The following is a 12,714-nucleotide window of genomic DNA, read 5'->3' on the forward strand; positions in this document are numbered from 1 at the left end:
CCGGAAGCGGGCCTGCTCGTGGGTCCCCTGACCCAGAGCCCCAGGCATGCACCGCCTCCGGCCCCGCCCGCCTGTCCAGCCGCCTCGTTATTGGCTGAGCTGTCCGGGGAGCCCCCGGCGGGGTAATTAACGAAGGATTGATTAATGAGAGCCCCAAAGTCAACAGAAAAATCAATGGGCCGCGGAGCCCGAGAGGCGGCTGCGCAGTCCCGCGGAGGGAGGGCGTCGGGGGCATCGGTCCGGCGCAGGGGCCTCACCCGGACAGACGATCCGCGCTGCGGTGGTCAGCCGGCGGCGATGCCTGCCCAGGCCTCAGGTAAGGCTCCCCGGCGGCGCCGTTACGGCCGGGAGCGCCCTCTGACCCCTGGAGGAACATTCCCGAGAGCCCATCCTCGACACTCACACCTACTCCGCTCCCAAAGCGAGGGTCAGAGACCGGGGGCTGCAGGGACTGGGGCGGGAGGGCGAGATGACGGGAGGAAGGTCAACCCTTGGTGACCCGAACGGCGGCCCCCCTCTGCCCCCACCCCGGCTCTGCACCCCGTCTCCTTTCCGCGGGCGGGGTGCGCGCAGGGGTTAGCAGGGCACCCCCCCCCTCCCCGCGCCTTAGCCGGGTCCGAGCGCGCACAGCGGAAAGAGAGCGCCGAAGCCGGGAAGAAGCTAAAAGCCCGGACGGCTGGAAAAAGGGGTGTGGGGCTGGGTTGCCGGGATGCCCAGTCAGAGGCACCCGTGTGGCGCCTGTCCCAGGCCTCGCAGTCCCTCGAGTAGCTCGGAAAGGAATCCCGTAGCTCTGCGACCACACGGATCCGGCCAGGCGCCGCGCCCCGACGGCTCTGCAGCTTTCATCACTGGCTCTAATCGCGACCCACAAACCAGTTTGGTGTCCGGGCCCTCCCCTGAACTGGCGTCGCGCGGAGGGGCGAGCCAGAGGATGGCGGATTCCTCCTTGTCAGTCAGGGAGCCCTCACCCTCTTCCCGCGACCCCTGCTTGCCCATCCCCGCACCCTCCTCAGCGGAGGACCCTATCCTCCACTTTGAGCGCTCCCTCTAGCGGCCGAGGGAGGGTTGGACCCTGGGGGTGGGCGCGGGGAAGATAGTGAAGGTGAGGACCCTGGAGGACAGGACCTTGTCCTCCAGGGTCCTCTCTAGGCCTGCAGTCCAATCAAAACCTGCCCCTGTAATTCGCCAATAATCTCGACCGTTCCGGCCTCTCCAGGACCTGGACAGAACAGGAAGGAAATGCATAAACAGCTAACACTGAGAGCATTCTCTATGCCAGGCATGTCTCTACATGCAGTTACATGTGTTAAATCATTTAATTTTGAAAAATCCCCATCAGGTAGGTATTATGCCTTAATTCCTTCATTTATTCATTCAAGAAATCTTTATTGAACATCTACTATGTAACGGGTACTGTTCCATAGTCGTGTATCTGTTTACAGATGAGGAAACTGAGGCAGCGAGAGTCTAAATAGCTTGACCAAGATCACACAGGTAGTAAGCGCCAGGATTCGGCACTAGGCTGTCCTCCTGCCTTGGGGAAGATTCTGGGAAGGCGAGATGGGGCAGTCAGGTCTGGGAGAAAAGGAGCAGGGAGGTGTCCCTGTAAGCTTCAGATGTGCTCAACCTGAGTGGGGGAGCCTGGGAAGAAAGACCAAGATCATCTGGAAAGTCGCCTTCACTGGGCCAGGATGGATGCAAAGGGTTTGATGGGAAGGGTTTCTGTCCATGACTCTGGTGCTGAAATGTCCCCAGAAAATGCCAGAGTCAGTCAGCTAATATTGGTTCAGTGTCCTCCCTGTGCCATATGTGGGGGATGAGGTAAGCAGGAGCTGGTCGCTGCCCACCAGGCACACTCACAGCAGTGCACACCCGCTCTCGATAGATGTCTGGGCAAAGGGAGACGTCTTCCCAGGAGAAGCGCTTAAGATGGGTGGTGAGGATGGGCAAGAGCCGTTGGTGGAGGGTAGCGGGAGAGGCAGAAGGAAGAACAGGCTGCAGGAGTGACGGGGTGGGGGGGCACGAGGCTACATGAGGCATGGGGAGTACTCTGGCCGGGCCTGGATGAATGTGGGGAGGAGGTGCCTAGAGTGTGACAAGGGGGCTGGACAAGGAGGGGACAGAACTGGAGCAAGAATGATGTGGAAGACTGGGAAGGGGGGAATCATTGGTAGAATCTTTAAAAGAGTACCAAGTTTTATTATTCTATTTGCCCCAGAAGAGGACCTTAGGAGGTATAAACATTGGGCAGGTTGCACATTGGAGAATGGGGGCCTGAAGAGGCTGCATGTTAGAGCCACGTGTGCCGAGGGTCTTCTGGTGGTTACACAGGGGGATAGTCTAAAGGTCAGAGTCCAAAGGGAGACACAGAGCAAAGCACAGCTAATTAAAATAGAGCATGAACACTGATGTGTGTAAAATTGATGACCAATAAGAACCTGCTGTATAAAAAAAATTAAATTTAAAAAATAAATAAATAAAATAGAGCATGATATGGGACTTCCCTGGTGGTCCAGTGGCTAAGGCTCCGCACTCCAAATTCAGGGAACCCAGGTTCGATCCCTGGTCAGGGAACTAGATCCCATGTGCCGCAACTAAGAGTTTGCGTGCCGCAATTTAAAAAAAAAAAAAAAAAAAGATCGCCCATGCTGCAACTAAGGACCCGGCGCAGCCTAATTAATTAATTAAAAAAGAAGTAAACTTAAAAAACATCACATAAAATAGAGCATGGTAGGGGATGCTTCAGCAACAAGCATGGGTGCAGTGGGGGTACCAAGAGGGGCACCTAGTCCAGCCTTGGCAAGGGGGTTCAGGGAAGGCTTCCTAGAGGAGGTGGGGCTCCACTGAGTCCTGAGGACACAACCGCAGTCATCCAAGGGGCAAGTGGGTGGGCACCATGGGCAAAGGGTAGGGTGTGGGCAAAGACAGGGAAGTGAGTAAAAGCAGGGGCATTCTAGGAACTAGGCATCAGGATGGCATATGGCCCATGGGCAAGGGAGTGGGGGTCTGAACACAGGGCTGGAGAGGAAAGTTAAGACCAGACCAGGAAGCAACAGCGGCTACCCTGCCTTGATCACCTTGTGCACCCCAAGCCCATACTAAACATACGCTGCCTTGTTTCATTTTGAAAGGCCAGGCAGGCCATGCTAGATAGTTTGGACTCTATAGTGAGAACAGTGATTGCCTTTGCAGGGGAAGTAGGGGAGAGGCGCAGTGGGTAGGGAGGCCAGTCCAGGAGAGAGAAGAGGGAGCCGTGGACCAGGGTAGTGCTTGTGGTAAAGAAAAATCTCAGAGCAGTCCTTGAGCTGGAATGCACAGGGATGAGGGGAGAGGCAAGGCAGACACTTGGTTCCCTGCTGGGAGACATGGGGATGGAGTCTCCGCTTGCTGAGACAGTGAATTAGAAAGCAGGCCTCCTGCAGCCTGGAAAAGGGGGAGCACCTGGGACCCTGAGCCCCTAGGACCCTGAGCCCAGAGCACCAGGGATGCCAGGGCAGCAGCGGGACCAAGGGAGAGCACCTGGGACAGCAGGGGGTGGTGAAGGAACCTTCCCACCAGGACAGCACCCAGACCAGTGGGGCGTCCCTGCACTCCAGTGCAGCGTTATGAGTACTCAAAGGGCCCACGGGAGAAGTGTGCTGGACTCCAGGAAGGGGTCCTGAGCTGCAGGTATGGGGTGACCCAAGATCTGGGTCCAAGTGAAGGGTAACAAAGGGGTCGGCCTGAATGAAAGCTCGGGGCAAGTGAGAAAGTAGCAGGAGACACTCAGGGAAAGAGAAGGGTCAGGATGGTGTTCCCCATGTTGAGCTGTACGTTCATGAGACTTCAAGGAGTTGACGGAGGGTACAGATGGAAGTCAGTTCTATCAAAGTCAAGGGTATGGGACTTCCCCTGGCAGTCCAGCGGTTAGGACTCTGCGCTTTCACTGACGAGGGCACGGGTTCAATCCCTGGTCAGGGAACTAAGATCCCACAAGCTGTGCGTCACAGCCAAAGAAAAAAGGAAGTCAAGGTCATGGCATTCATGCTCATCCCAACGTGTCCCATGCTCATGGCAGACATTGTCAATCAATCTCAGAACTTTTTCCTAAAACCTTTAATGTGCTATAAAATTAACTTTAATTACATAAGTAATGTTTGTTTGTTTATTTTTTGGCTGCGTTGGGTCTTCATTGCTGCACGTGGGCTTTCTCTAGTTGTGGCGAGCGGGGGCTACTCTTTGTTGCGGTGCACGGGCTTTTCATTGCGGTGGCTTCTCTTGTTGAGGAGCACGGGCTCTAGGCACTCGGGCTTCAGTAGTTGTGGCACGTGGGCTCAGTAGTTGTTGGTCACGGGCTCTAGAGCACAGGCTCAGTAGTTGTGGCGCACGGGCTTAATTGCTCTGTGGCATATGGGATCCTCCTGGGCCAGGGCTCGAACCCATGTCCCCTGCATTGGCAGGCGGATTCTTAACCACTGCACCACCAGGGAAGTCCCACTAATGTGTTTTTTTTTAAGAAAAAAAAAAAACTAGAACGTTAAACTTCTCCCAATTCTAGTGCCCTCCTCCTTTTCCCAGACGAAACTCCTGTTGTGAACTTGATGGGTGTCTTCTAGATCTTTTAAAAGTAATTTTAGGGACTTCCCTGGCAGTCCGGTGCTTAAGACTTTGCCTTCCAATGCAGGGGGTGTGGGTTCGATCCCTGGTCAGGGAGCTAAGAGCCCACATGCCCCACAGTCAAAAATCAAAAAACATAAAACAGAAGCAATATTGTAACAAGTTCAATAAAAAGACTTCTTTAAAAAGTAATTTTATATACACCCATATGTACGCAAAATAGAGTATTATCTCAGATCACAGCATTCTTTCTCACCAAGCCCACGCTCAGCCTCAGGGTCCTTCTCAACCCAACACTCTAGGCAACCATTGCCCAACTAATCAGAGTCGGAACAAGAGAGGACACCTACTCGCTCTCCCTGACTTGAGGAGTGAATTTCCTTCCAGAAGACAGAGGGCACAAACTGCGTTTTGGTGGTGAAACGTCACAGCCCTGGAAACTGCCCAGTGGCCAAGCACTGTGCAGATACCCCTGGCTGCCTTGACAGACATCATTACTCCACCTTAAGATCAAGCACTGATGCAGGAGGGTAGGGGTGGGGGGAAGGCGGTCCTCAAGCCAGTCGAAATAAACCCTATGTTTATGTGGAGCACAAAGGGCTTCCATATCCCCTGGTCTGTTTGAATCTTCTCGGGTCCCGTAAGGCAGATGGGGCAGCTGCTTTTATTTCCAACGTCCTGACCAGAGAGGTTGCTTAGCTCGCCTAGGTCCCACAGCGCTTAGAGGCAGAAGCGGAATTGAGCCCAGGACGGCTTGGCAGCCAACCGGAACCCTGTGTCCCTCCCCAGCCCCTACTGAGGCTCCACCCATGGCCTCTCCAGAAGCACAGGAGACTGGAGAGACCCCGGCCAAGGAGAACCACGCGGCCACGGGGGCCGAGCAGACAAGGGCCCCCGCCTCGCCCCTCAGCAGGTCCTGGCTGGTGCGGCACTTCTCACTGCTGCTGCGCCGGGACCGGCAGGCCCAGAAGGCCGGGCAGCTCTTCTCGGGGCTCCTGGCCCTCAACATGGTGTTCCTGGGCGGAGCCTTCATCTGCAGCATGATCTTCAACAACGTGGCCATCACGCTGGGGGATGTGTGGATCCTGCTGGCGACGCTGAAGGCCCTGGCCCTCCTTTGGCTTCTCTACTACACCGCCAGGACCACCCGCCGGCCGCAAGCCGTGCTCCACCGGGACCCGCACGCAGGACCCGCTTGGGTGCGCGGTGAGTGTCGGGGCGCCTGGGTGGATGCAGAGGGGTGGGGAGGGAGGGCTCTTTCCAGGGGAGGTGCCAACGGCCCCCTGGCCCGGCCAGGCTCCCTGGTGCTCTTTGGTAGCTGCGCCATCTGCCTCAACGTCTTCCGCGTGGGCTACGGCATGAGCCACATCCGCTGTAAGTCACAGCTGGAGCTCATCTTCCCGGCCGTCGAGATCATCTTCATTGGCATCCAGGTGACCCGCCTCTCGCACCCCCTCACCGCGTGCGTACGCGCCCCGGCCTATGCCTAGAAACAGGCACGTCAGCAAATACCCACACGGCCCAGAGTCTGTACACACGCACCACAGCGCCCCTCCACGTGCCTCTGTGTGCCCACACCCATGCTACCTACATGTGTCAGCATCACACACACACTGCGCCACTGAAACGCAGGCACCTATAGGTACATTTGCCTGTACGTACCTGTGTGTACCTAACTCTACACCCCCGGATATACTGTGCTACTCTTTTTTTTTTTTAATACAATTTATTTATATTTTTGGTCGAGCGGCATGTGGGATCTTAGTTCCCCGACCAAGGGGCCCCCTGTATTGGAAGCATGGAGTCTTAATCACTGGACCACCAGGGAAGCCCTACAGAGCTACTTTTTTTTTTTAAAGAAGGTTTTTAAATTAATTTATTAATTAATTAATTTATTTATTTTGGGCTGCATTGGGTCTTCGTTGCTGCGCGCAGGCTTTCTCTAGTTGCGGTGAGCAGGGGCTGCTCTTTGTTGCGGTGTGCGGGCTTCTCGTTGCGGTGGCTTCTCTTGTTGCGGAGCACAAGCTCTAGGGGCGCGGGCTTCAGGAGTTGTGGCACACGGGCTCAGTAGTTGCGGCTCGCAGGCTCTAGAGCACAGGCTCAGTAGTTGTGGTGCACGAGCTTAGTTGCTCTGCAGCATGTGGGATCTTCCTGGATCAGGGCTCAAACCCGTGTCCCCTGCATTGGCAGGTGGATTCTTAATGCCACCAGGGAAGTCCCCAGAGCTACTCTTCATGAATCTCCAAGTCCCTCCTGAGTTCCTGATCTGTAGGCATTGTGCTCTGTGTTTGCATCATCCTTTTTATTGCCCCAATAAGTAGGCTTTCCCCTGATGGACATTTTAGTCCTATTTTAGAGCCAAGGAGACTAAGGCTCAGAGATGTTTTTCCACTGGCCCAAGACCACACAGCAAGGAAACCCTGGAGCCACAAATCCAACCCAGGCTTCCTCACTGTCCCTTCCATTGTAAATACACACGTGCAACTGGAACACATGCCCCATAGTCCCACCACCAACCTTCGCCCCACCCCTAGCCCCTGGGCTCAAGGCCCTTTCTCTTTCAGACCTGGGTGCTCTGGAAGCACTCTAAGGACTGCGTTCAGATCCAGACCAACTTCACTAGGTAAGATGCGGGCATCTTCTCTCCTTCCAACAACTCCTGGGATACCCCTGTCCCCCACTCATGCTGGCCCCCCAACAGCTTCCCTGGACAGGGTGGCCCTGGGGCTATCGGTTAGTCTGGGAATGGGTCCCGGGTGGCCCCTAGGGCTGCCCCTCCTGAAGTTCTAATGGCAGATGGCATCTGGCTTTGGGAGAGAGTGGTCACCCCAAAGGCAGTGATGGTGAACGTGGGGCACCCGGGAAGCCGGCTAGGCTGTGTGGCAGAGTATAGCACCTCCTCCAGGTGTGGCTTGATGCTGACGCTGGCCACGAATCTGCTGCTGTGGCTTCTGGCCGTCACCAACGACTCCATGCACCATGAGATCGAGACCGAGCTCAGCGCCCTCATGGAAAAGTTCTCAGGTACAGAGGAGACCATGACTGCCCCCCAATCGCTGAATGTACACACACACACACACATGCGTGCACGCTACACTCCCTCCAACAGGTGAGGCTCAATGACTCTGCAGAGTTGGGAGAAAGCTCTAGAGACCAGATCACGACTAAACGGAAACTGACATTTGCCAATGGTACCCATCCTGCCCCCATTCTGGGCCTGCCCCATCAGGTGCTGGCACTCTGCAAGCCCGCTCCAGGCATCCGTCTAGCTATCAGTAAGCTAACCACTAATCCTGGCTGAGCTATTCACTGATAAGCCCAGGTATGCACTCTACCCCTGGTATTTGCATTTTACTTGCAAGAAACTAAAAAGCCTTCAAGACTGAAAGGAATGTCTTCCTAACACAGTTGTAGGTACCTGGACATATAAGGAAGAACAGAAGGTTTCTGGGCAGAAAGAACTCCCTGGACTGTTCCATGTACCCAGTGCCCTACCTGTCAGTCTGCCCTTAGAGGCCATGTCCCCTAAACCGACATGGGAACATTTCCGTCTGTGGGATTCAGCCACACCTGTATGTATCCACCTCCCCCCGCCCCGGGTGGCATCACCATCCTGACCTGTGTACAGCCAAGCCTTCCCAGCAGACTCATGCATTCACACATCCATTGCGTAAATCTCAGCATGCCTGTATACCGTGGGCATTCTTTATGCTCCAGATCCATTTTTCAGAAGACCTGTGCAAAGAGAATTTTCGGCAAGTGACATCATGGATTGTTTATTATTAAACAATTCAAGCATACAGATGAGTAGAAGAACAGGACATACCCATTACCTAGATGTAAGAATTATTAACATTTTGCCATATTCATTCCAATATTTTTGCTGAATTACGTTGCAGAAATACTGGCATTTCATCTCAGAATATTTCAGTATGCACGTCTTTAAAATCATATCGTTCCCTACATTAGCACACATGCCATTGTAATTTCTAACAAAATGCCTTAACTTCATCTCCATCCTCTGTATCAATCTATGTTCGACTTTCTCCCATCAGCCCATGAAATGTCTTTTAAAGATGGTTTGTTCAAACGTGCAGTACCTTTGGTGGCTCAGTTCAGTCTCTTTTCCCCTAATGACATTGAGATTTGTCAGGTTGCTTCCTCGTGGTGGCATTTGACTTGTTCCCAAATCCCCTGCTTTTCCTAGAAACAGGAAGTATGGACCAAAGTGTTGATTAGATTTGGGTTGAGCATTTTGGACACCAACATTCCACAGGGGATACTGTGCGCTCTGCAGGGCTCTGCAGGGCGCCTCATCACAAGGCGAGATGTCTGCCCCACAGTGGACGCTGCTGATGGTCGTGGTGTGTCAGCCAGATCCCCCCAGTATAAGGTTACAGGCTTCCCCCTGTGCTCAGCAAGTAATCTGTAGAGGTGCCAAAGACATCATGTGTCAAATTTGGCGCCAAAGACATCATGTGTCAAATGCTTTACCCAAGCTTGGCACTTGAGGTCTAGAATCCCTTTGTCAAGGAATGACCATCCTGGGGACTTCCCTGGTGGTCCAGTGGTTAAGACGCCACGCTTCCACTGCAGGGGGCACGGATTCGATCCCTGGTCGGGGAACTAAGGTCCCACAAAAAAAAAAAAAAAAAAGAAGGACCATCCTGTGATTTCTGACTTCTCTCTGTTGGCCTCAGTTTCCACATCTGTAAAATGGGTGGCTGGGTCCCTTCCGCCTCTGCCATAACCCAGGAGGTGAACAGATTGATTTGTGCATCTGGTTTCCTCAGAGCAAAGCCCACCTGAACGTCCCCTCCTGCCCTGCCCCCTCCCAGGCAACAACACCAACACCTGTCTGTGCCTCAACGTCACCGCGTGTGAGGTCTTCCAGAAGGGCTACCTGATGCTCTACCCCTTCAGCACCGAGTACTCCCTCATCTGCTGTGGCATGCTCTTCGTCATGTGGAAGAACGTGGGCCGCCGCCTGACACCCCACACGGGCTCCCACCCCGGCACCCCGCCCTTCCACCTGCACGGGGCCATCGTAGGGCCGGTGCTGGGCCTGCTGGTCCTGGTGGCAGGCACGTGCGTCTTCGTGCTCTTCCAGATCCAAGCAAGTGGCCCTGTCATCGCGCGCCAGTACTTCACCATCTACTACGGCTTCCATGCAGCCGCACTGCCCACTATGAGCCTGGCGTGCCTGGCGGGCATGGCCATCCATGGGCTGGAGGAGCGAGAGCTAGACACGCTCAAGAACCCCACCCGCAGCCTGGACGTGGTGCTGCTGATGGGCGCGGCGCTGGGCCAGATGGGCATCTCCTACTTCTCTATCGTGGCCATCGTGGCCACTCGCCCCCACGAGCTACTCAACCACCTCATCCTGGCCTATTCGCTGCTTCTCATCCTGCAGCACATAGCCCAGAACCTCTTCATCATCGAGGGCCTGCACCGGCGCCCACTCTGGGAGGCAGCTCCCGAGAGCCTGGCGGGGAAGTGGGAGGCCGAGCCTCCCCGCAGGGGCTCCCTGCTGGAGCTGGGCCAGGACCTGCGGCAGGCCTCGCTGGCCTACATCCACTCCTACAGCCACTTCAACTGGAAGCGGCGGGCCCTCAAGGAGATCTCACTCTTCCTCATCCTCTGCAACATCACAGTGAGTGGCGGGGCTGGAAGGCACGGGAGTGGAGCCGGCAAGGAGGCCCCAGAAATCCTCACTCAGGAAGGGATGGATCAAGGGATTGTGCATTGACTGTCCCGAGGGCGGCTGGCTTGTCCCTTTGATTGTCAAGGACACAGGCCCCTTTCCAACTAGCTTGATGCTGCCTGAGAGTAGGGAGTGTCCCCCAGCTCCCTGCAAGGTGCCTGGCATGAATGAATGTGCCAAGCATGTAGCTAAGTGCTATTTACAAACATACATATAGGATTTCTACCCTCGGGGAGCTTAGCTGAGGAGACACAGGGGGCCCAGTTAGAGAATTACCAAATCATTAATGATCCGCTGACTTGAGTCAAAGGAAGAGATCAGAAGGTGCCTGGTTATCTAAAGCATCTCTAGGGGGAGGTATTGACGATGGCTGCTCGGTGCCCGGCGGCCGCTAAGTTCCAAGTCCACCTTCCCGTGCATCTCTCTGAATCGTCACACTCACTCCATGCAACAGGCACTATTACTGTCCCTATTTAACAGATGAGCAAACTGAGCCTTATGTTTGACCTGCCGTGTTCCCACAAGCCTGCAAGTGGCAGTCCCGGGACAACTCCAGGTGGTTTTAGCCCATGATGGTAATAGCTGTGCTGGAAACACCTCAGAGGGTGAAAACCTCTGGTCCAGACAGAGCATAAGTAATAAATTGGCCCCAAAGTGTGGTCGTAGCTCAGAGAAGGAAGTGTGGGCCCAGGTGGCCAAGGAAGGCTTTGTGAAAGTTTGATCTGGGCCTTGAGAAACGGGCAGAATTTGGACAGGAGGCAGGGTCGGGGTGGAGCGGGCAGAGAGTCATGACAGCGGAAGAATGAACCCAGAGCAGAAAAAGGTGATGGAAATGAGGGCCCAGGGGAGCCCAGGTGGAGCAGGTTGTACCGTGGTGGTGGCAGCCTGGGGTCTCAGGATCCAGCTGGAGTTTAGGCTGGCCCCAGGCAGGCCAAGGAGGGGGCTGAGGCCTTCTGTGGGATGGGGTGAGGGGGATATAGGGGGAGAGGGGCTGGTTCTGAAAGCCTAAGGGTGAGGGGATGCTAGGGTGGGGGGTATGCTGCAGGAGCTGCAGGTTCTGGGGCCTCCATGAGCTGAGGGCCTTGGGGGACGGGAGAGCCCCTCCCCCACTCAACAACGCCCTCTCCTCCCCAGCTGTGGATGATGCCTGCTTTCGGCATACACCCCGAGTTCGAGAACGGGCTGGAAAAGGATTTCTATGGCTACCGGACATGGTTCACCATCGTCAACTTCGGCCTGCCTCTGGGCGTCTTCTACCGTATGCACTCCGTCGGGGTGCTGGTGGAGGTCTACTTGGGGGCCTGAGAGCGCCCAAGAAACCCACCCCCTGCACACCCCCGAAGTGCCAAGGCTGGGGAGAACGTAACCCAGATGCCCCATTCCAGGGGGACCTAGACCAGCCTGGATTCCCCAAAGCCTCCTCTTCCCCAGATCCTCACTGGGGTGGGCGGTCACGGCAGCCCAAGGCCAAGGGCAGGACCTGGACACTGAACTGTTAAGGCCCACACCCAGGACTGAGCACACACCTGCCCCCTGCTCGCCACCACAATCAGCGCAGCCCCGGGAAGCCCACACAGCTACTCTCGGGGACGGTCAGCCCTAAATGATTCCAGGGAGTTTGGGGAGGGGCACCCCTACCCGGCCAGGCCTTGGGGGTCTGCCTCCTGCATGGTCCAAGCTCAGCCCAGGACATCTGGAAGCTTGCAGCTGGGCAGGCAGCCCTGCCCTTCTCTCCCCACACACCCTGTCTCCTAATGAGCTGGTTAATTAGCTGCTAGGCAGGGGTCAACAGCTCTCTCCCGCTGACATAAACCCTGTTTGTTTGATCGATTCGGGCTTCGTGGCATTTGCTCCCGGGGACAGAGAGGACACTCTGTGTACATGGTGGGAAGGGACAGTCCTCCTGGGCGGGGCTGTAGGGCTGGGACAGTCCTATTTCTGGGCCACGAGGGGTCTCAACCCTTTGTCTGGTCCTCCCCCTGTCTGATGCACGGGAGGAGGTGGGAAGAGGAGCCGGGGCTCTCGCATCCCCCCACCCCTCGCCAGCACACCTTCTCCCCAGGACGGAGCCCCCGGTGACTTTCTGTAGCCGCTCACCCCAGGCCTGCCGATCCTCTGAGCCATCGGGTGGGGAGGGCAGGCACTGACAGCCCATCCATCTCCCTGAGCCCAGCGCAAACAGTGAACCGTGCCCAGGGTGAGGCCCAGGGTGAGGCGCAGGGTGAGGCGCAGGGACGGCGGCCCCGGACCCTGCAGGCCAGGCTTGTACCCCTTGCAGCTGGGTGCTGGACCCCCAGCGCTGTCTCACTGGCTGCCTGGGGGCCGTGCAGGAGGCTGGGAGGCAGGCCCCTTGCCTCTCCTGTGTGGGCTCTTTCTGTCGGGGGGGCCACAGCCTGGGGCGTCCAACCCTCCAC

General features: G+C 56.0%; 1 protein-coding gene across 1 annotated transcript; it reads left to right on the plus strand.

Moving 5' to 3' along the window:
• Positions 1-1,560: 1,560 nt before the first annotated feature.
• Positions 1,561-12,005, plus strand: OTOP3 (otopetrin 3). Its single transcript, XM_060291219.1, has 7 exons — positions 1,561-1,573; positions 5,314-5,802; positions 5,893-6,029; positions 7,161-7,219; positions 7,502-7,620; positions 9,435-10,249; positions 11,435-12,005. Exons 1-7 carry the CDS (start codon positions 1,561-1,563, stop codon positions 11,603-11,605), a joined length of 1,803 nt encoding a protein of 600 aa, XP_060147202.1. The 3' UTR covers positions 11,606-12,005.
• The last annotated feature ends 709 nt before the right edge of the window (positions 12,006-12,714 follow it).

Source organism: Globicephala melas, chromosome 20, assembly GCF_963455315.2.
Source record: "Globicephala melas chromosome 20, mGloMel1.2, whole genome shotgun sequence".
NCBI classification, from domain to species: Eukaryota; Metazoa; Chordata; class Mammalia; order Artiodactyla; family Delphinidae; genus Globicephala; species Globicephala melas.